General features: G+C 35.6%; 1 protein-coding gene and 1 pseudogene across 1 annotated transcript in view; both read left to right on the forward strand.

The window, feature by feature from the left end:
- The window catches only part of LOC125061918 (pair-rule protein odd-paired), a 38855-nt gene extending 20088 nt beyond the window's left edge, over window positions 1-18767 (forward strand). Inside the window, exon 3 of the mRNA XM_047667559.1 lies at window positions 17511-18767. Within this exon, the coding sequence (XP_047523515.1) occupies window positions 17511-18121 (611 nt within the window). The 3' untranslated portion in view covers window positions 18122-18767. The remainder of the gene's footprint in view (window positions 1-17510) is intronic.
- LOC125061966 lies at window positions 7974-8093 on the forward strand (annotated as a pseudogene).
- Window positions 18768-22855: the final 4088 nt, after the last annotated feature.

A 22855-nucleotide genomic window follows, 5' to 3' on the forward strand; every position in this document is an offset into this window, starting at 1 on the left:
AAATACAACCCCCAATTTTCACCCCTCTACAATTAACCCCTATTTTTTATTATAAATGATAAACATGGCAAAACGACGTTTGCCGGGTCAGCTAGTATCTATAGGCATACATTTTGAGAGATTTTTCTTCGTTATTTAAACATGCCGTGGTTCAAGAAGAGCTCTGATCTGCCCTAAGCCCATTTTCTTCTTTTAGTGCTTCTCTCGGTTGGCCGTCAGTCTCTTGTCCTGTGCCAGATCCAGTAACTCTTCCACACGTCCCTAACGTTGTGAACCCATGATTTCTTCCTTCTACCAACATGCTGTTTACCCTGAATTTTACCCATTATAATTAATGGGTAAAAGCCCTATTTGGGGGTGCTTAAATAGTATATGGCGATGGGATTTCTGAATCGACGCCCCAATTGAAGGAGATTTCGAAAACATGTTTATTGAGGGCTAGCTGACACGGCGGACTTCGTTCCGCTTAACAGTCTAATAATATCGTGTTAATTTAGTTAAACTTAATTTAGGATTTCATTAAGGTAACAATATTAATACAACTTTTTTGCAAATACAGAAATGTTTTATTTCGTTAGTATTAGAGGTTTGGATGCCAAAAACCGCCATATTGCTCCATTTCGTGACATTTAAAGATATAATATTTGATGGACTTTGACTTTCTTATTTCGTCAACAGATGGCACCACATGGTGTTTGCATTCGTAAAATTAATTAATTTATTGTTATTCGATAACTTATCCGATATTTTATTACTTATTCTGCTATTCGGAGCGGAGAAGAATCTACCAAAAAAAGAGATAACTAACATCGGTCCAGCTGATCTGGACTCTGGAGTTATAAGTGTAATTAACACGACTTTTTATATATTTACATAAACTATAATTATTTTAAGTTTAAGGCTCGCCTTACATAAGTTCCGATGCCCCAGGACTTGCTACACCGGCCAAGTTGTCAAATGGACGCGAACTTAAATATTCTTTTCATCAATTTTTTTTCTCACAGTGGTTGCCTGGAAGAGATCGCTCGAAAGCGAAGAGGCCGCCAGTTGCTGTCAATTTATTTAAATATTTTAATTTCGGTACACTTGCAACGAAGTTAATAAATAAATAAATTTCTTTGATTTTTAGTTCGATATTCACAGAAAAATTAGTGATACGAACGTAGGAGCGCAGGCCTGTTGCTCTCGGCGATCCAGCTTTCATAAAAAACGGTTTACCATCAAGTCCATAACTTTTCTAGACACCTTGTTTGTGAGGGAAAAAATTTTGTTCTTTGAACAGCGCTAAATTCCTAAGTCGTGTACAGCGGAGGGTCCCACTGAATCATTCAAATGTTTTTTCGCCGACACCTCAGTCCTATCAATATGTATGGCATGCCTTTGCTAGACTTCTATATGGATAATTGGATAATATTCACCACACGAAATATAAAAGTAATTTACCTGGCAACAATTACCTCGAGAAATTCGTCGATATATCAAAAGTTATCGATCCGTTGTTGTTGTTGTTGTTAAAGTTGTTCTCATACATTGGGAACACAGAGATTAGACATTTTCTGACGTTATAAAGAGTTGTTATATAGACTACCAACTAAAGTCCAGATATTTCAGTATACAGAAGTTTTAACCCTTGCGGCCCCAAAAGTTATCGATCCGTTGTTGTTGTTGTTGAAAAAGTTGTTCTGATACATTGGGAACACAAAGATTAGACATTTTCTGGCGTTATAAAGAGATATATGGACTACCAACTAAAGTCCAGATATTTCAGTAAACAGAAGTTTTAACCCTTGCGGCCCCACAGCGTCGACTAAAGTTCCGTATTAAATTACTACTTGTACACAATTCTATTTTCAAATTAATATAAGAGTGCAAAGTGCTAGTTGTACAGAATTCTATTCTGAAATTAATATAAGAGTGCAAATGATACTAGTACAGAATTTATTTTCAAATTAATTCGTAATTTATTTTTTATCTATTAAATTACTACTTGTACAGAATTCTATTAACAAAATTTATTTTTATTTTTTAAATTACTACTTGTACAGAATTCTATTTTCAAATTAATTAGAGTAATTTTAATCTTTCAAAATGCTACTTGTACAGAATTCTATTTTCAAAATTTATTTTTATTTTTTAAATTACTACTTGTATAGAATTCTACTTTCAAATTAATTAGAGTAATTTTAATCTTTCAAAATGCTACTTGTACAGAATTTTTAAATTTATTCGACTGTAATATACTTCTACACATTGGAAAAGGTCGCACAAGCAAAAAGGTAAACGTTCAAAATTACATTCCACGCATTTTACACCAACACCAAAAAGTTCTGATGGAGGCTTCGAGACAAGATTCGGATAACAATCGAAATGTTTACACGGTAAAAAATAAACGATTCAAACCGTTTTATAAGATAAAGTTTCGATTTTGTTTAACGGAAAATAAATCATATATTGAACAAGCAAATTTATTTATTATAAACGGGTTTTTGTTATATTACAGTACAAAACGAAGATTAACACAACATAACTCGGCAATTTTTAGTGTCCAGACTTTATTATTAACATGGCTATACGTTTAATCATAACATACTGATATTTAGAAACTTAATTCTAAGTGTATTTTTGACATATGGGACTCACAAATCTCGCAAAATCTTATTCAAAGTCCTATTGAGCCGTTTTAACTAAAGTACTGTCTCTTTTCATCATAGCGTAAATACTAGAGAGAGAGAGAGATGAAAGGCTGTTACTCAAACTGTATTGTTCAGTTTTATTACGTAAACACTTACATCTTAATATAATAAGTATATTAACGATATCATACGCCGTTTCCTTGCCACCGTCAACGTGCCAAGTCGACTTGAGCCGAGTGGTATTGCAAGAGACGGTATGAGTTTGATTCCATGGAAGATGGGCCGGGTACTGGTATGGGATGCAACCTGTACAGACACGCTGGCCCCTTCCCATCTACATGGAACCAACTACAGAGCTGGTGCGGCTTGTGAAGCGGCTGAAAAAAATAAAGCATGCAAGTACAGGGGTCTAGGCTCAGAATATGATTTTCGGTGTCAAGACCCTTGGTCCGTGGGGTCCTAGCGCTATAAGGCTTTTTAAAGAAATTTCAAAAAGGTTAGTCGACATCACAGGAGACCGAAGATCTGGCAGCTACCTCGGACAAAGAATTAGTCTAGCAATTCAAAGGGTGAACGCTGCCAGTATCTTCGGAACCTTGCCTACAGGGACTCCTTTTAATGATATATTTTAGTTTATGTTAAGTTTAGTTATTTATTTCAATGTATATTATTTTATTATTATATAAGTGATATTTTAAAGTTGCATCTTCATAAGTATAATAAGTAATATTATATGTGTATTTAAAATAAAAGGTTAACAAATAATAAAAATTAATATTCGTAATAAATTGGTTTGTCCCAAACATGCCCAGGGGCTGAAATTTGACCCCGCGTGGGTGTTGATAGGTGGCCATCGAATTTGTCTTAATGCGAATAAAACACAAATTGCCCGAAGCGTAGTCAATAAAAGCTATATTATATAGCCGTTTTAATTATCATTTTTGTTGCAATAAAACTATCAGCAAATTAATTGTTATTTAATTTGACTGACTTACATATACATATGGGGCCGTTTAAGTATTACGTAAGCAGATTTACTGCAATTTATATACATATATATATATATTTATATATATATATATTTATACCACAACACACACACATAACACACTTAAAATGTATCTTGTTCCTTCAAAACATTTTTTGAAGTTATACTTCTTTAGGCGCGTTCAATTGATGACAGTGAAATTTTACGATGCGCGCGCACCGTGACACAAAATTAACAGAATGATGTTGCCCACGGAAGATGCTACGGCATTGGACATAATTTAAAAACAAAATTCGAATAATAATAGAATTTATGTTACACTTAATGTAAGAGAATAATAATATTTATTTATTACATTTTTCAAATGTTAACTGAACTTTATTGACTATAATGACTCCTTTTCCAGTCTTTGATTATTTAATTGAAAATTAATTATTGCATGCAATCAAAAACTATTTTTAATAATGCCAAAGGAGTATAACTTCTTACGCGCGTATATAAGTACACGCATCGTTTTTTTTTTGTTTTTTTTTTATTAGTATGTACTATTATTATTTTGTGTGTTTCTGTGTATGTTTCGTTTGTAATAAATGTTATGTCTTTGTCTATAATGTTTTTAAACAATATAATGTTCTCAATATATAGATAGCCCTATTACTGCAAATTTGAATTTGATTACCCAAATCGGACCAAATACAATCTATGCCTATCTTACAGATTATATAAAAAGATTTATAGATATACAATATTTTTTATCTGTCAAGCGATGATGCAGGTTAGCTGTCAAAACGGCTGACAAGCAGATTGACGAGCGCTCAGATGTTTTGTTTTGTAACCAACTAGTTTACTTAGAATTTATCATCGTAATTAATTTATTAGAATACAAAATGCAGGTATTAATGAAATTGAATAACTCGATTTGTATTTTTAAAAGTCTATGAACGGATAAATTCATAATGTTTGGTGTAATATTTAAGCAAGTGTTAGCCTAGTAGCTTCAGCATGCGTCTTTCTGAGTTCGTAGGTTCGATACCCTGCTGTGCACCAATGGACTTTCTTTCTATGTGCGCATTCATTCGCTCGAACGGTGAAGGAAAATATCGTGAGGAAACCGTGCCTTAGACCCAAAAAGTTGATGGTGTGTGAACAAAAGATTACCTTGATTACCTACTTGCCTATTAGATTTAAAAAATCGTCATGAAATAGATTGAGAAATCTGAGGCCCAGACCTAAAAGGCATAGTAGCCTTTCGAAACATAGCGTGATTAAGCCAAATAAAGTAAAACTTATCGCCTGATGTCAAAATCATAATGATGGCAAGAAAATTCATATAGAACTTTGTTAGTTTCCGTTTTTTAAATTCCACTACCAAACGAAGTATTTATTCACGAACAATCACTGGTTAGGCACAGAAGACACCTTTTAAATCTATGAAATAGGCGCCAAAAATATATCTGCCGTCCAGAGACAGACAAAGAGAAAAGATATCTTGGGGAGACGTGTAAATGTTCACGTGTTAGAGCGGGACAAATAGTGATTTGAAAACTCCGCTCGAAGTGGCAGTTCAATTTAGTATTTTGCCGGTCAAGTACGATACTTTATCATTGTGAGGAAAATGGTTTCTTGAAGAAATTTCAATTTCGCTTTATAATTGTGTGTAGACGATTAAACTTTGTAAAATGTATTTATAAAATTACTAGCTGACCCGGCAAACGTTGTTTTGCCATGTATATTATTTCTAGGAAACATACTTTTAGTTCAATAAAAATAACAATCTACTATAATAAAAAATAGGGGTTGATCGTATAGAAGTGAAAATTAGGGGTTTGTATGTATTTTTGTATGTTGTATCATAAAAAAATAAAATTGTCTAAAAAATAAACTATAGACACGCAAACTTTAGACATATGGTATCACTTGCAGATATTGATGTCTTCTACAAAACTGTAGTTCATCCCTTTACTAAATTGTCAATAGCTTCCGCAGCATAGGCGATTTACGAATATTATGTCTTTTTCACACCTTTAATTAAAAAAAACTTATGTTCATAGGGCTCTAATGGTGAAATAATTCAAAACAATTCCTCTTTATAATATTAGTAAAGAAAGTTTTGTCGCATTTATATTTAGACACTTATGAATAGGATAAAGGTAAAAGCTTATATTATAATATACGAGTACATATGTCTTTACACTTAGTTACCATAAACATACATATAAAAAAGGTTACATAAGTTATTAAGCAACTTCCAGGCAATTCTAGTATGGAAAAACAAAAAGAAACACTTACTGTGGGTAAAGTACAAGAAGTGCATAAATAATTAACAAAAAAAAACATAAAGTAACACTGACTAAAACTAAAATAAACTGAAATTCAATTAAAAATTATAATAATGTAATCAAAAATGTAAATGCTAATCCTAGGGTTAATGAGTCACAATTAATATAGGTATATATATACTAGCCGTTTCCCGCCCGCTTTGCTGGGCGAATTAAAATAGGAAATAAATAAAATTTTACGTCTCATTATAATTTTTTTTTCATATTTTTATTTATTCTTCTATTAACTTCCCGCTTAGAAAATTGAAAATTTTCGAAAATCGAGTTGTTAACAGATGTTGACGTTTTGAGGTTCTAGGAAGCCTCCCCGAATGTTTCCGCGGTGAAGTCCGTATGTATAAATTTTCATAAAAGTAAAACAGCAATAAAAAATGAAGGAACGTTGGACATTAAAAAATAAATAGCCATAAATGAAATGCCATCTTGGAAAAATTTCGCATCGAATGGCAGTAGTTTCATGTCGATACGATCAGTTGTTTAGGCTTGAAGGGGCTTCAAACGAAGACCATTTTTCTTATATATATATAGATAAGTAGTTAATACGAGGCAGAAGATAAATGCTCAAAAAGAAGATTCTTAAATAAATTTAAAGACTGAGTTTGTCTGATATCAAGAGGTAAGGAGTTCCAAAGCAGGATACTTTGCACAGTAGAAGAGTGATAGAATTCAGTTTTATGAGTAGGTGTTTCAAGAATTAGATTGTCAAGGGAACGCAAATAACTTTTCATATTTAACATATAATATGTAAAATCGTATATTTTGGCGCAATGACCGCGCAGTTTGCGGCCCCTATTATACTTTTATTGTACCCTTTGTGTGAGATGGCAGATATTTATCGAGATTCGAACCTCGAACTCATAATCGTTTCACATAAAGCACCTTGTCACACGGTTGTTGGGTGCCTTTTTGTGTTAAAGAAAAAATTAAGATCTAATTTTAAATGTATAGGAAGATCATAAATCATTAACTTTCTTGGAATTCTTGAAGCTGTTTAAATGTATTATACTGTTGTATTGATTTCAATTATTTTTTTTGCTCAGGCGACTTTCAGCTGATGTATTTACAATACAATTAATACTTCGCAAACTTATCTTTAATAGTCTATGTATATATTTATTTTATCTATCTACCAACACTTCGTTGTATAACAATATAAAAATTGAACATAATTAAATGTAAAGAAGGGCAACAATATTTTTCTTTATTTATTTTAGTTGTTAAGTTCCAAAATGGCGTGTTTGCGTATGTTATACAAGAAAATATGATATCACAAATTTTACACACATACACATCAATTATATTAGAACATAAGCAAGCTACCAAGGAATAAATTAATGAATCAACCACAATAAAAGCGGTGTTTATATTATATTACTACAGGCAAGTATTACTGTCCAGTGATAGTAGCTTTAGTGTGGGACTCTCATTCCTGAGCTCGTAGGTTCGATCTCCGGCTGTAAAACAATGGATTGTCTCTCTAAGTGCGCATTTAACATTCGCTCGAACGGTGAAGGAAAACATCGTGAGGAAACCGGCTTTCTAGACCCAAAAAAATGACGGCGTGTATCAGGCACAGGAGGCTGATCACCTGCCCATTAGACTGACAAATCATGAAACAGATTCAGAAATATCAGGCCCAGACCTAAAAAGGTTGTAGCGCGATTTATTTTAAAGGTGCGGTGACTATTATCTTTTGCGGAGGTTTTTTAAAATGTATCCATATAATTTTGAAATGAATTATTTATGAACTAATTAACTGTATAAATAAATGTGTATAATAAAGATAGATAGACGAACAATTCTGATAGAAATAAATCGCGTATTTTAAATAGAACAGGGGGCAAACGGGCAGGAGGCCGCCGCCCATAGACACACATTGCCAGAAAGCTCGCAAGTTCCTATTTCACCATGCCTCCTGCTGATAGAATCTTTGTTTTTAATTTATTGGAACGAAGTTCCTTATCGCGCGTTGTGAAAGGGGGCTAGACGGAAAAAATTCTTACGAAAAGTTGTCACGACACTTTTTTGCTATTGTAATACACCGGTTCTCGTCCGATCACCGAAGTTAAGCAACGTCGGGCGAGGTCAGTACTTGGATGGGTGACCGCCTGGGAACACCTCGTGATGTTGGCTTTTTTTTTCGTCTAAACATATAAATTAATCGAAAGGAATTTCGTTCAATCCGGGTGTCCCTTGACACCTCTAAAGTTTTTTTTATTAAATCATATATATAGGTATACTTATTCGTTGTGGATAAAATAAAAAATTAAAAGCCTGATTTTTCTAATCAATTTAAAAACTAAAAGATTTGTATTTTTTTTTAATGAACAGGGGGCAAACGGGCAGGAGGCTCATCTGATGTTAAGTGATACCGCTGCCCATGGACACTCAATGCCAGAGGGCTCGCGAGTGCGTTGCCGGCCTTTTAAGAATTGGTACGCTCTTTTCTTTAAGGACCCTAAGACGAATTGGTATGGAAATACTTCAGTGGGCAGCTGGTTGCACATAGTGGTAGCATAGTGCCTTTAAAAACGCTCAGTTGTGGAACACGGTCAGTTGATAAGGGTGGAATTTCGTATTCTGCCGTGACGTGTTTCACGAAAGCTCCTAAAAGGTTCTTTTCGCTTCTGCTTAAAGAAAAATTTTTCATTAATAGTTAAAACATTTTTTTTAAATCAACAAAACTCTAGTATAGATGAATGTTTTCATAGAGCAAAGGTCAGCTATGATTAGGTCAAAACAAGATCGTGTTTTTAAATACTCGATTGTAAAACTCGCCAGTCATCGGCGGCCTATTAACTGCTATCGGAGATTGAATTAACTGAAATAAACTGTAGCTATTAAGTTTAAACAATGCTTATTAGTTTTAAATTAAGATATTGTTGATGGGTTATGTTTTAGTTTCTGACGTCGAGGCAGAATACGAAATTCCACCCGTATCACCTCGAGGTCCGCCGTTCCACAACTGAGCGTTTTATAAGGCAGTTTATGGTTTGTGGAACCAGCTGCCCACTGTCTGGTCCTTAAAAAATAGCGTATTAATTCTTAGAAGGCCGGCAACGCACTCGCGAGCCCTCTGGCATTGAGAGAGTTATCCTACCCGTTCTTTAAATAATAATATGTAGTAAGGTATTTGTCAATACAATCTAATAGGCAAGTAGGTGATCAGCCTCCTGTGCCTGACACACGCCGTCGACTTTTTGGTCTAAGGCAAGCCATCATCACGATGTTTCCCTTCACCGTTCGAACGAATGTTAAATGCGCACATAGAAAGTCCATTGTTGCACAGCCGGGGATCGATCCTACGACCTCACGGGTGAGAGCCGCAAGCAACTAGGCCAACACTGCTGCATTATACACATTTTTAGTTTCCTAATTTTATAATATTAGTGTAACACTTTCAGTATATGTTTAAAATACTTTAGCAACAAAGAATGCGTCCTATCGCGTTAATCCGGCTATATCGGATAACAATCGAAGTAATAATAATCAAAAGTGTATCAATTCTTAAACTTGCGAGCCTTGTCGCAATATGAGTGTCCATGGGCGGCGGTATCACTTAACATCAGATGAGCCTCTCGCCTTTTTGCCTCCTGTTACATAAAAAGACTCCCTAAGTCTTCTTTCTCCAACCGACACCATCTCTCTCATCAGTTGAAGTATGAGAGTAGACACGCCACTGTAGCCATGGTTACAGCATCCTGTTTTCAAGACGTTTATTTTTAAACTTAAACAATTTGGGAGCAAAGGCCGCGTCATCTTACATTGCTATTTTGAAAACGTGTGTTTTCACAACAGCACTTAAGAAGTAATATAATACACCATTTATTTTAGGGCGATGTGCCAAACTTTTGATCTTAATTGTATGGTGAAACTTAAGTGCCTGATGCTACTGTGTAGGGGTCCTATGTATTAAAAAAATAAGTAGCTAAGGGAACGTTCAAGTATTACGTAACGAATTTTGGGGGGGAGGGGGTCCTTTCGTAAAACGTTACGGTGCGGGGCGGGGATAGAATTACGCGTTATTGTTAATATTATTTTCGTCTTTACACCACATAATGGTAAGTTTAAGGTACAAACAGGTGTAGGTTGTCACGAAACGTTTTACTATTGGGTACAGAAAAACGTTACGGCGCGTTATGAGGGGGAGGGGGGTCAAGAATCTCCAAAAATTGCGTGACGTAATACTTGAACGCTTAGCAGCGCGTTAGCAGATTTACTGAAATTTATCCCCCCTCTCCTCTCCTCTTGTCAGCAAAAGTAAAAATAATAGTACATAAACGAATTAATTTTTTGAAGGAATCCTCTAAAACACATTTCGTTTTCAAGCATAGACAATGTGAGGGTAATATGTGTAAAAAAAGTAAATAATTATCCCTACCTCTTGTCAGCAAACGTAAAAATAATAGTACATAAACGTATTATTTTATAGGAATCCTCGAAAATGCATTTCGTTTTCAAGCATAGACAATGTGTGGGTAATATGTATAAAAAAGTAAATAATTTCCCTTCCTCTTGTCAGCAAAAGTAAAAATAATAGTATATAAACTTATTATTTTTTGTAGCAATCCTCGAAAATGCATTTCGTTTTCAAGCATATAATAGACAATGTGTGAAAAAGTAAATAATTACTGTTAATGTAATCACCAAATAATAAAATCAAAGACCCTCCCCCCTAGTGCTTACGTACTTGAGCGGCCCCTAACCACTGAGCCATCACCCATATGCCCCAAACAAAAAAGTGTCTCGATTGGGTTCTGTGTGATACAGCCGTTTAAGATAAACATCTGACCCCGGTCCCAACGTGGCATCCAACGAATTCACGATGCATATTCTCGCCTTGTTCTTTTTGGTTTCTCGTAAATCTTTATATATAGGTACTACTACTACCTACCTACTAACCAGCTGACCCGACAAACTTTGTTTTGCCATGTATAATATTTCTAAGAAACATTGTTTTAGTTGTTTTAGGGTTAATCGTAGAGGGGGAAAGTTAGGGGTTGTATAATCTATTATATAAAAATAAGTCGGGTTTTCCTTCCTGGCGCTATAACTCCAGAACGCACGAACTGATTTCCACGGTTTTGCATTCGTTGGAAAAGTCTCGGGCTCCGTGAGGTTTATAGCAAAGAAAATTCGGGAAAAATTTCAACAGAAAAGTGGGATCACCAAACGAAATGTTACATAAAATGAAGCCATCTGGTGGCGAAACGGAGTTCGCCGAGTTTGCTAGTGTATCATAAAAACCATTAAAAATCTAAAACAAAAAAAAAATTTGGGGTGGACACCCCTTATCACTTAGGGGTTTGAAAGATAGTAGCCGATTCTCAAACTTACTGAATATGCATAAAAAAATTCATAAGAATCGGTCGAGCCGTTTCGGAGGAGTATAGGAACGAACATTGTGACACGAGAATTTTATATATATAGAGATATTATCTTGAAGAACCTTATTGTTTGTTTGCATTGAAACCACTAGTCAGATTTACAAAATTCATTCACGTTGGGAAGCTATCTATCTATCTATCCCCGGGTAGAGGCTATAGTATACTATCTAAAAAAAGTGAGAGTTCTGTATGAAATTACAATAATAAACAAATAAATGAGTGGCGCTACAACCTCTTTAGGTCTTGGCCTCAGATTTCTGAATCTGTTTCATGATCATTTTTAAATCAAATAGGCAAGTAGGTGATCAGCCTGCAGTGCCTGACACTCGCCGTCGACTTTTTGGGTCTAAGACATGTCGGTTTCCTCACGATATTTTCTTCACCGTTCGAGCAAATGTTAAATGCGCACATAGAAAGTCCATTGGTGCACAGCCGGGGATCGAACCTACGACCTCTGGTATGAGAGTCGCACGCTGAAGCCACTAGGCCAACACTGCTCAAAATTACAATAGTGTCATTAAAAATTCGTTAATCCCGTACGCTGCGGAAACTATTGACGATAGAGCAATGTACTACCGTTTTTTAGAAGACATCAATATATATATGCCGATACCGTATGTCGAAAAAAAATCCATTTGTATTTGGATTGTACAAAATATGGATATGTACAAATGGATTTTTGGACTCAATTTCCGCAATTAGACGAATATTATTTATAAAATAAATTATTCTTGTAAAGAATAAGTAGAATACTTTTGTAGAATTCATAATATAATAATAAAGCCATAATATTTTTCTTGTTACTCGTTTGTTATCCTTACTTCAGTACCATTCATCGGATTCACCCTCCTTCTCCAGAAGTCTCTATTCGCTTCCTGCTAATCCTTCTATATCTCCTATCCACCTTTTTCTAGGGAATAGGATATAGATTTTCTTTCTTTTTCTTATAAAAAAAACCGAAATAAATTTAAAAAGTTCATGTGTACCCGCTCACACGCTGTTTGTTAATTGTCAGATAGAAAAAAAATCATATCACTTAATTTCTTCCCAAGTGACAGATACGTCGTTTAGGCCACCGTGTCGGCGGCGCGTGCGCAGATAACCGATCGCATTGGATAGAATTTGTCGTTAATTTTTTGTTAGAGATGAAACGATTAGTAATTAGACGGACGACACATGTTTTGGCCTTTCGGTCGCCAAACGGCATTTTTGTTTTTTATAAACCAGTATTTTGACCGGGATCGTGTTAATAAAACCTTCCAAGACCAGAAGATCTCGCCGATAAACCTTTTCAACTTCAAAAATTTTATTTTTATTTGTATAAAACGAGTTAAATATAATTTATAGTTAGTTATTATATCCTTACCTTAAAGTACGTTATTAAACTATTATTATCTAATTTTATCGATAATTATTGACTGATGAAGTATAGACGTTTTTCCTAGGACAATGTGTTTTTTTTTATAGAACGGGGGGCAAACTGGCAGGAGGCTCACCTGATGTTAAGTGATACCGCCGCCCATGGGCACTGTAAATGCCAGAGGGCTCGCGAGTGCGTTGCCGGCCTTTTAAGAATTGGAACGCTCTTTTCTTGAAGGACCCTAAGTCTAATTAGTTGGGAAATACTTCAGTGGGCAGCTGGTTCCACATAGTGGTGGTGCGCGGCGCGGTGGTGTTTGTCCTGGAACTTGAGAATGGGCATTAAAACTTAATTTCATAGACATAGACATAACATTTATTACTAACGAAATACACAGAAACACTCAAAATACTAATAATAATTAAATTATAGAAAGAAAAAAAGGAATAAGGAACACACATTTTAAGTGTGTAATGTGTGTGTTGTGGTTGTAACTGGCCCTGGCTCAGCATTCTGAGGAGCAGACGTGTTCCACTCCAGTACTACATTAGTATCGGCATAATTAACTTTCCAAGTATTAACTTAAATTTTATCTTCTATATCTTTATATATATAAAAAGAAAATGGTGTTCGTTTGAGGCTCTTTCACGCTTAAACCACTGATCGTATCGACATGAAACTACCACCATTCGATGCGAAATTTTTCCTATGGCTTATTTTTTTAATTCTAACGTTCCTTCATTTTTTTATTTCTGTTTTACTTTTATGAAAATTTTTCCCGCTAATAAAAACAAAAGAGGCTTCCTAGAACCGCAAAACGTCAACATCTGTTAAAAACTCGATTTTCGAAATATTTCAATTTTCTTAGCGGGAAGTTAAAAAGAAAAATAATAAAAATATGAAAAAAAATAAAATAATGAAACATAAAATTTATTTTAATTCGTCCAGCAAAGCGGGCGCGAAACGGCTAGTTGCTATACATAGTGAAATGCAGTTCTCACTATATCATGGGATGGGATGTTTTTATGGTAATGAATTGTAATATGTTGGCTTGATGGTTCGACTCTCATCCCAAAGGTCTAAGGTTCAAACCCAGACTAATGGACTTTTCTGCCTAAACGTACTCCAACGATGAAGGACTCTAAATCGACGGTGTGTTACGGCTGATTACCTACTTGCATATTAAGAAAATTATCAAGAAACACAGATATCAAAGGCTTGTAGCGACACCATTTTAATTTATAGATCGAATCAAATTTCGTCAATCATAGGCCGATACGATATGTCAAAAAAATCCTTTTGTATTTGTATGTATGTATGTATTATATATGCATTGTGGACTTAATTTCCGAAGTTAGACGCTTATTATTTCTGTTCCGTTCTGCCTAACTAAGCCTAGCCTACCTATCTTTAATATGATTATTTCTTACCTACTTGCCTATTAAGAAAATGATCAAGATTCAGCTTGTAGCGACACCTTTTTAGACGCTTTATATTAGCTTCACCTGTATGTATGTATGTATGTAACCGACTCCTTCGGACTCGATTTTGACCCACTTTTAACGGACAGATTTAATTCAAACTTTGCGCACCTGTCAAAGATGACAATGCAATAATCCGAAAAAAATAAAATAAATAATAGTTTAAAAAAACTAATAAAACACGCTTTTAAAGCACATCAAACTAAAAAGTGAAAAATAATTCCTAATTTAGGCTGAAAATGGCGCTCTGTGCTATATTTTTCGTATATCGAGCAACCCACGATTTTTCACGAAAAAACCAGTATCTTTGTTCATTACCATTTTTTATTCGTTTTTTTAAACTATTATTTATTTAATTTATAGATCCAATCGAATTTCCTTCCGTACAAAACTTTGGTGTTCGTCTTCACGTGATAACTGTATCAGGTCCTTAAGCCAACAAATAAACACAATAACCTTTTATTACTTCAGTTAAGCCTCCATAAGCACAATACAAACCCAAAATCGCGGTAAACCTCAAAAAAGTATTTCTTAAACAGACACTTGAGATTAGCATCTGTTCAGCGATCTCCAAACACAATGCGGGATTATGGGCCGATAGGTTTATTTGTACACAAAGAATTGTGTCCGTCACCTTGGCAAACTACTTGTTTCCATTCTTCCATCCGAACCGTGAAGAGATTCACAATGCGTGTGGAGTATGTGTCAATGTATCAAAATATGCTCGAATTACCCTTATTACAGTATGTTGCATTGTAATGCCAGGTATACTGCAAATATTGAGGGTTTTAAAGGCGCATCGAAACAAATGACGACAGTGAATGAAATCCGCGTTCATGACTGGTCTGGTCATGAACAGGCCTGCGATTCTGTAACTCACTTTTCGAACTCACACAGCGGTTTTCGCATCGGCGGTCGCTCTGAAATCAGTCGTGAAGCAGTCATTTTATGATTTGGCATTCTAATAAACAATAAACTACAAGCTCCCACCTTTTTAGAATGCCGATACTAAAACCGCTGTGTGAGTTACAGAATCGCAAGGCTGGTCAATTCTTAGGCATGGCCAACGTGACCACACGTCCCGTTTTTGACCGTGGGACCGTTTTCAGAAACTGCGCGGCAATTTGAGCAGCAGAATATAAAAAAATCATGCCAAGAGTTTCATTCATAAATAAAAAATACATAGACACACACTCACGTAAACACTTAAACACACAGACACACACACACAATTTACGCATACACACATACCCCATGTGGTTTCCTTATATGTGTATCATTTTGGATACCTATATTTCGTGATTCTTAACTTTTAAGCCAACTAAATTTTTTGTCAGTAACTTTTAAGTGTTTTTTTTTAATTGACTACTTATTATTTGAGCTAAATTAAACCTATGTCCCATTTTGAGTCAAAGAATAAATGGTCACTTTAGGCATGGCCCATATTCTTAACATGTGAATTGAAGAGCAACTCAAATTGCGGGGATCTGCACTCCAGTTGGTAATTCCACTCCTAGATTCGAAACCAGTAGATACAATGGTGCAATGCAAACTGAGGAAAACCTCAGCTCTTAGCAACAGTTGTGATCCTGCTGGAGTATCTATGTCAAAAGATCTTGCAAGCCGAAATTGTGGTTAACGGGGATTGGCTAAAATCCAGCGTTTGAAAGAGTAGGGTTACAATTCAAAAGGTGTTCTGTATTTTGCCCTTAAACTTAGCTAACACTGGACACTTTACTATCTCAAAGCAATTCTCCCCATTTGAAGTTGACCTCCTTTTCATTTTATTATATACTGATTTTAACTAATTTATTAATATTATAAATAAATTAGTTAATTGAAATGCCATTAATCCGTTCCAGCACAGAAAACACCACCTCTGTTGTTTTTTAAATAAGAAAATGATTTCACGCTTTATCAATAGACATCTTCTTCTTCGGACCCAAGGTTATAAAAATAAATGTGATAGTTTTGTAAATGTGTAGCAAAAAATGCGAACCCAACTTATCAAAAATGCTTCAAAAACGAGGAAACAAGGAAACTGCCCTGCGATTCTGTAACTCACTTTTCGAACTCACACAGCGGTTTTCACAAAGGCGGTCGCTCTGAAATCAGTCGTGAAGCAGTCATTTTATGATTTGGCATTCTGAAAAGGTGGGAGCTTGTAGTTTATTGTTTATTAGAATGCCAAATCATAAAATGACTGCTTCACGACTGATTTCAGAGCGACCGCCGATGCGAAAACCGCTGTGTGAGTTCGAAAAGTGAGTTACAGAATCGCAGGGCTGAGGTCTACTCTAGATGGGAGAATGTTAGTGTACTGTGTAGTGTGCGAACTGCGATTCCTTGTATCACAAATCTTGGTCACAAAACACTTATTAGGGCACTAATATATGAAGGCACCACTGTAAATCAATATATCTCCAACGAAATTTCAACCAAAGAAAGGGTAAACTGGTGAATAAAGAAACGCATTAACATCATTGTTCATTGTAATCATCACATCATAAAGCGTGCAACGTAATTTCCACCTTTTGTTATATTATTTAAGATGAATTTCGTTCAACCCGTATATACAGGTCTGTCACGACAATGTGACAAAAGTCTTCTTATGAATGATTTATGTCCCTGTTAAGTACACCGTGCAATTGTTATTATTTATTTACCCTCGTAAACTATAAACAACGAGCAAATCTGGTTATTTATTACGATTGGGCATTCGCTGCCGATATATTACGGAGTTATTGATGGGACAATTTCTTTAAGAACTAATATTGTACTGGTTAAAGCGATGTTAACGAAAAATCTTTAGTATTTTTTTATTTAAACTTTCTTGTGTTAGAAAAAATAAATAACATATATTATTAGCGGCCTAATAAGCGATTTAGGTAACCCTAGTAAGGAAAAAACTTAAACAAAGAAATGAAATCAACAATAATAAAATTACATGTAACACTGAAAAATTATACAATTATTATACAGTCGACTCTCGATAATTTGAAACTTCTAATTTTAATTTCTCGATAATTTGAAAATATTTTCCGGTCCTTTTAAAATTACTCGATAAATATAATTAAATAAATTTTAAATGGTCCCCTCGTTTGAAGTTGTAGGAATAGTAATATATGAAGTCCAGACTTCATAATATATACCTGTCAATTGTTTTTAAAATTTTAAGGACAATAATAGACTGAATCACTCAAAAAAAGATTACGGACTTCTTTTCGAAATAAATTTATGTATTACATCGAAATAAATTTTATAAAATTTGAATGATTTATCAATCATATTCTTCGGTATTAATTTGATTGTTTGTCAACAGGTGAAAAGCCGTTCAAATGCGAGTACGCCGGTTGCGACAGGAGGTTCGCCAATTCATCGGATCGTAAGAAACACTCGCACGTCCATACATCAGACAAGCCATACAACTGCCGAGTCCATGGTTGTGACAAATCGTACACCCATCCGTCATCCCTCCGCAAGCATATGAAGGTCCATGGTGCAGCAGGAGATGCCTCACCACGCTACGACAGTGATGGAGACGACTCTTCTTCAGCTGGAAGCGTTAGTGTAACCGCGGGCGCAGCGAGCCCGCCAGTCCCCGTTCCACCACCACCAATTCCACCAGCGCCGCACCATCCACAACACCACCCCACCATCACGGACAAACTAGAAAGCCTTAACGATAAATACTTAAATCCCCACGACCAAAAAACCTATGATAGACCTCCACCGCACCATCAGCCACATTTAACGAATATAGGTGGTAACGGTATTATGGAGAACAAACTAGGTTTCACAGGTCACTGGGGCCAGTTCCAGCAGCCGGCTCCACCTGTGCCCCACGGTGTGCCTGAATGGTGGTGTCCTTCCCAAGAGTCGTACCACCATCACCACCTAATGCACCATTCTGGGGCGGCAGCGGCCTACTGACCTCATCGCGCTTAGGGAACTATCATTCGCCGTTCATCCTAAATTTTCGTGCCTCTTTCAATCCGCCTAAAGCTTACTAAGGCTGAATGAAAGTTTACTAAGCGCGTCTTTGCTTGAAATACGCTTATATTCATGACTATTGTGGCCAAATAACCGTCCGTTTGTAAAAGGGTTTGACATTGACAATAGACATCTGTGTGGTATGTTGAAACAAAACACAGCTAAACAATGACATAATAAGATGTCAGGTATTCGCAAGTGTCAAGTTTGACAGTGATTGTACTTAAAAATTTACAGTTACCCCAAAGGGGGTTTGATTGTTCTGTTTGACACATTTTATTCTTGATAACTATGGATATATATAGCACATTTCTATTTAAGGCCAAAGTTCCAATGTTTACGCATTATTTTTGTAAATTATTAGAATAGCCCAGTGATAATAGTGGTAAGCAATTGACTTGTAAATTATGTTTTCGCTAATTTGGTCATAAACAGCGCTACTCAGAGTCGGTAATTAAACCTAAATTAGTGCACTATACGTAAGCCAAGTCACGCTACCTTAAATAAAAAAATGGGATATTTCATTTCAAATAAATTAGTTAGGTACTAATCTAGTTCCAAATATACAGTATTTTCAATTTTCTTATATAATAATAATTAAAAATTCATAAAAAGAAAATTAAAACAAATTTAAAAAGTTTGGTCCTTTTAACGCTGGCAGCATTTCCTCGCTGTATTGCGATACTTATCCATTGACCGAAAAAAGCACCAGCTCTGGGGTCACCGGCACTATCTACCAGGCGCCAACTTAAATCTTTAATGAACCCCACGGCCCAATTGAGTCTCTACTCTTAAGGGAACAAAATCGAAGTTGGAGGAAAGACTTATATTTGAGCAGTTTATTATTTCCGCCTGCTCTGCGGCCGTCCCAGCTTTTTGAGAGGGAGGTGAGACGAGGCAAACGTGTCCACACACTTATTAAAACGTCTCTGATTACCGCTGTAAAGCCTCATGGTTTGAATGTCCTAATCTACAAAAATTTGGGGCTTTTTAGACTAAATACAAATGAATATGTATTTTATCTATTTTTACACGAGCCGATCTAGACTGATATATGTATTATAAGTTATATAAGACCTTTTCTACAGCCATGTATATAGCAGAATTAAAATTTATTCAATATAAATGCGTATTTAAATAAATAAGGTTTCCTTCCTGACTGAATAATAATAAAACAGTTTGTTTGCGAAGAAAGTCGTAGGTGCGGTACATTCAGGTAGATTAATTATAAAAAACCGCACAATTAGCCATTAAATAATAAGAACAGCAGTGTTGGCCTAGTGCCATTCGCGTGCTCTCATCCCTGACGTCCGTCGGTTCGAACCCCGGCTGTGCAAATTTCTTTCTATTTGCGCATTTAACATTCGCTCGAACGGTGAAGGAAAACATTGCTTCTGATGCTTGCCGTTGACCCAAAAACGACGGCGTGTGTCAGGCACGCCTGATTGCCTGACTATTAGATTGACATATAACAATGAAACAGATACATAAATACCCAGACCTAATAAAGTTGAAGCGACACTGATTTTTATATTTATATTTTAATAATAAGAACTGTTAAGTTAATTAAAATTGTCAAAACTAAAAACCCCACATTATAAAGAAAATCGAATCACCTTCCCCTTAAAAGTGAACCCGGCAGTGATCTATAACTTCTGGGAAGGTGATTAAATAGTTTGATAGTCATGGCGTAACAATACAAAATACATCGTGGCACAGATACAGGCAAGTTTCATTAAATGTTTTGAATAATTTTGGATGCTGTTTTACAGTCAGAACAGCTTCTAGTATAGAGTACCGAGAGTTTTTTACTCCGCCTTTTTCTCTCGGCCTACACCCTCTGTCTTCTTTGCCGATGAGTAGGGATGTCTACCGATTCTAATTTAATGACGTGGAATAAGTGATACCTGTATCTTATATTCCGTAATAAACATATTTTATTTTTATTTTCTTATATTAACTATCAAAATACCAAGTTCGTAAATATATTGTCTACAGGTTATAAGAGATCCAACACACATAATAGCACACTAATAACACACTTTAAAACAAGTCTAACCAAGACTAGAAGTCTGAACGCGCCTGGATGTTTTGTAACGATGAAAGAATTTTAAAACTGTTTTCGAAACATACATAATATATACAAATCTTTCGTATAGACAAAAATCACGAATTACTACATTACTAGCTATGCCTTGCTATTGACACGTCTTTTTATGAGACAAGAGGCAAAAATAAAGTGTTGACGCCGCCCATGGACTTACCAGTGGGCTTGGGCGTATTTTTTGAATGCCCCTAACTCGTATCGGCTGGGGTACTGGCAGCTGGTTCCACAAAGAGGTGGTGCGCGTCAGAATCTTAAATTGCGCTGTATTATGAAACTCTCTTTACATTCTGCTGCTGAAACAACATCTTCTCAACCTGTCCTATGCTAAAAAAATATTCTTCTTGTGCAACAGTAGTTTAATTATAAAATTGTAAGTAGTAGAATTTATTAAGTATCTATGTACCAACTGGGAGCCAACCTCCTTGACGATGTCGTCAGTCCACTTAGAAGGCCTATTAATATTATAAATGTTTTGAATTGAATCTCATTGGATAGTCAAGAAAGTGTTATGTTTCTAATGTAATTTATGTGTATGTGTGTTAAATTTGTGATGTCATATTTTATTGTATTTTTTTAGGCATACACATTGTTGTAGAACGTATAAATAAATAAATATAAGACTGTTCCAGACTATTATCACCTCTGCCGCAGACCTTACAGCGTCAACTTATCTTGTTTTGACTCTTCGCCGGAGATCTATTTGAAAGAAGATGATGCAAGAATTTTTGATCCTTATTAGCGAATACCTTTACTAATATGCTGTAAACATCACGCAGATGAATCTGGCTCTAGTAGAAGATTTATTAATTAAGGGTGTGAAACTATGGCGTTAGAATTTATTAAGTACAGTAATCCCTCCTATAACGCGATAGACCTGTACCGCGTTATAGGAAATCGCGTTGTTAGAGTGTTCTCGTAACAGTTTTTTTGAACAATTCAAAAACTACGAACACGAATTTCATATTATTTAATTTAATTTTATAACACAATTGAAACAGGCGCAAAGGTTCGTAAAACTAAATATGGACTTAACAAATCATTATAAATTTCTCGTTACAAAAACTTGAGAAATCTCCGTAGTCGGGTATACCGCGTTATATGGGGACGGAAATCGCGTTATAGGGAGGAGTACAGTACTTCCTTTGCTTACGCCCCGGAACCCGTAGGGCATAAGGCATGCCTGTCTTCTCTAACTCAAACGATGTGACGGGACTTAAAAAAATAAATAAATCTTTAGGTCTTGACCTCAGATTTCTGAATCTGTTTCATGATCATTTTTAAATCTAATAGCCAAGTAGGTGATCAGCCTCCATTGCCTGACACACGCCGTCGACTTTTTGGGTCTAAGACATGTCGGTTTCCTCACGATGTTTTCCTTCACCGTTCGAGCAAATGTTAAATGCGCACATAGTCAAAGTCCATTGGTGCACAGCCGGGGATCGAACCTATAATCTCAGGTATGAGAATCGCACGCTGAAGCCACTAGGCCAAGACTAGGACGGGACTTAAACGTCCTAGAACCTTCCTTAAACTTTGTTCTAACACGGGAGAGACTCTTCTGCGACTCGAAATTATTGACAGGAATCCAACCAAGGACCCATAAGCCACGGGCACAAAAAATATTAATAAACCGATTCCCGCGACCGATTCCGATCAATAAAAACATAAAGAGAATTTATTGTTGAGAAACGAGAGAGACAAATGATAAATGATTTACTGGTAATAAAATGTAATGTGTGAGCGGGATGGATGTCTTGTAACCTTCAACTTCTGTCCACAGATGATAAATCGCTTCTCACAGGGATTGGCCAGTACTAACTTAACCGATTTAAAAAAGAAATAACAGACAACTGACTGCGAATCCATGGGTCCCGGGTTCGATCCCCGGCTGAGACAAGACATCGATGTGATGAGCATTTGGTGTTGTGTTGTCTTGGGTGTTTAAATATGTATTTATATGTCTATCTATAATATGTATGTATATCCGTTGCCTAGTACCCATAACACAAGCTTCACCAGCTTAGCATGGGACTAGGTCAATTGGTGTGAATTGTCTTTAAAATAAATAAAAAAGAAACTAGTTTCAGTTTAGAATTACGCAGATTTTAATGTGATTATACATCATTCAAGTATGTAACACTTCTAAATACTAACTTATAAAACTTCGGACGTCAAGGCAGAATACAAAATACTATCCGTATTACCGCGACGTCCGTCGTTCCACAACTGAGCACCTATCTATACCTTATAGTGCAAAGTATGTTTTGATACGTAAACTGCAACATGGCTGACCTATTAAAAAAGTTATGAATTTATATTCCCATACAGTTAGTATATATACAGTTGTACATATATAAAGTTGGATTTAATGACAAAGCTATAACTATATATGAGGGGTATAAAAGCAAAGGCGCTTCAGTCACAAAACACTTAAACTGAGTTATTTGCAATATTCTACTGTGGTGTAAAAAATTGTTATTTTGGCCAGATTCTGTTATTGGTACATTAATTAGAACTGAGCATTTAAATAACAGTATCGAAAATAATGAAATTCCCGTTGTATTTAT

Source organism: Pieris napi, chromosome 24 (assembly GCF_905475465.1).
Source record: "Pieris napi chromosome 24, ilPieNapi1.2, whole genome shotgun sequence".
In the NCBI taxonomy this organism is placed as follows: domain Eukaryota; kingdom Metazoa; phylum Arthropoda; class Insecta; order Lepidoptera; family Pieridae; genus Pieris; species Pieris napi.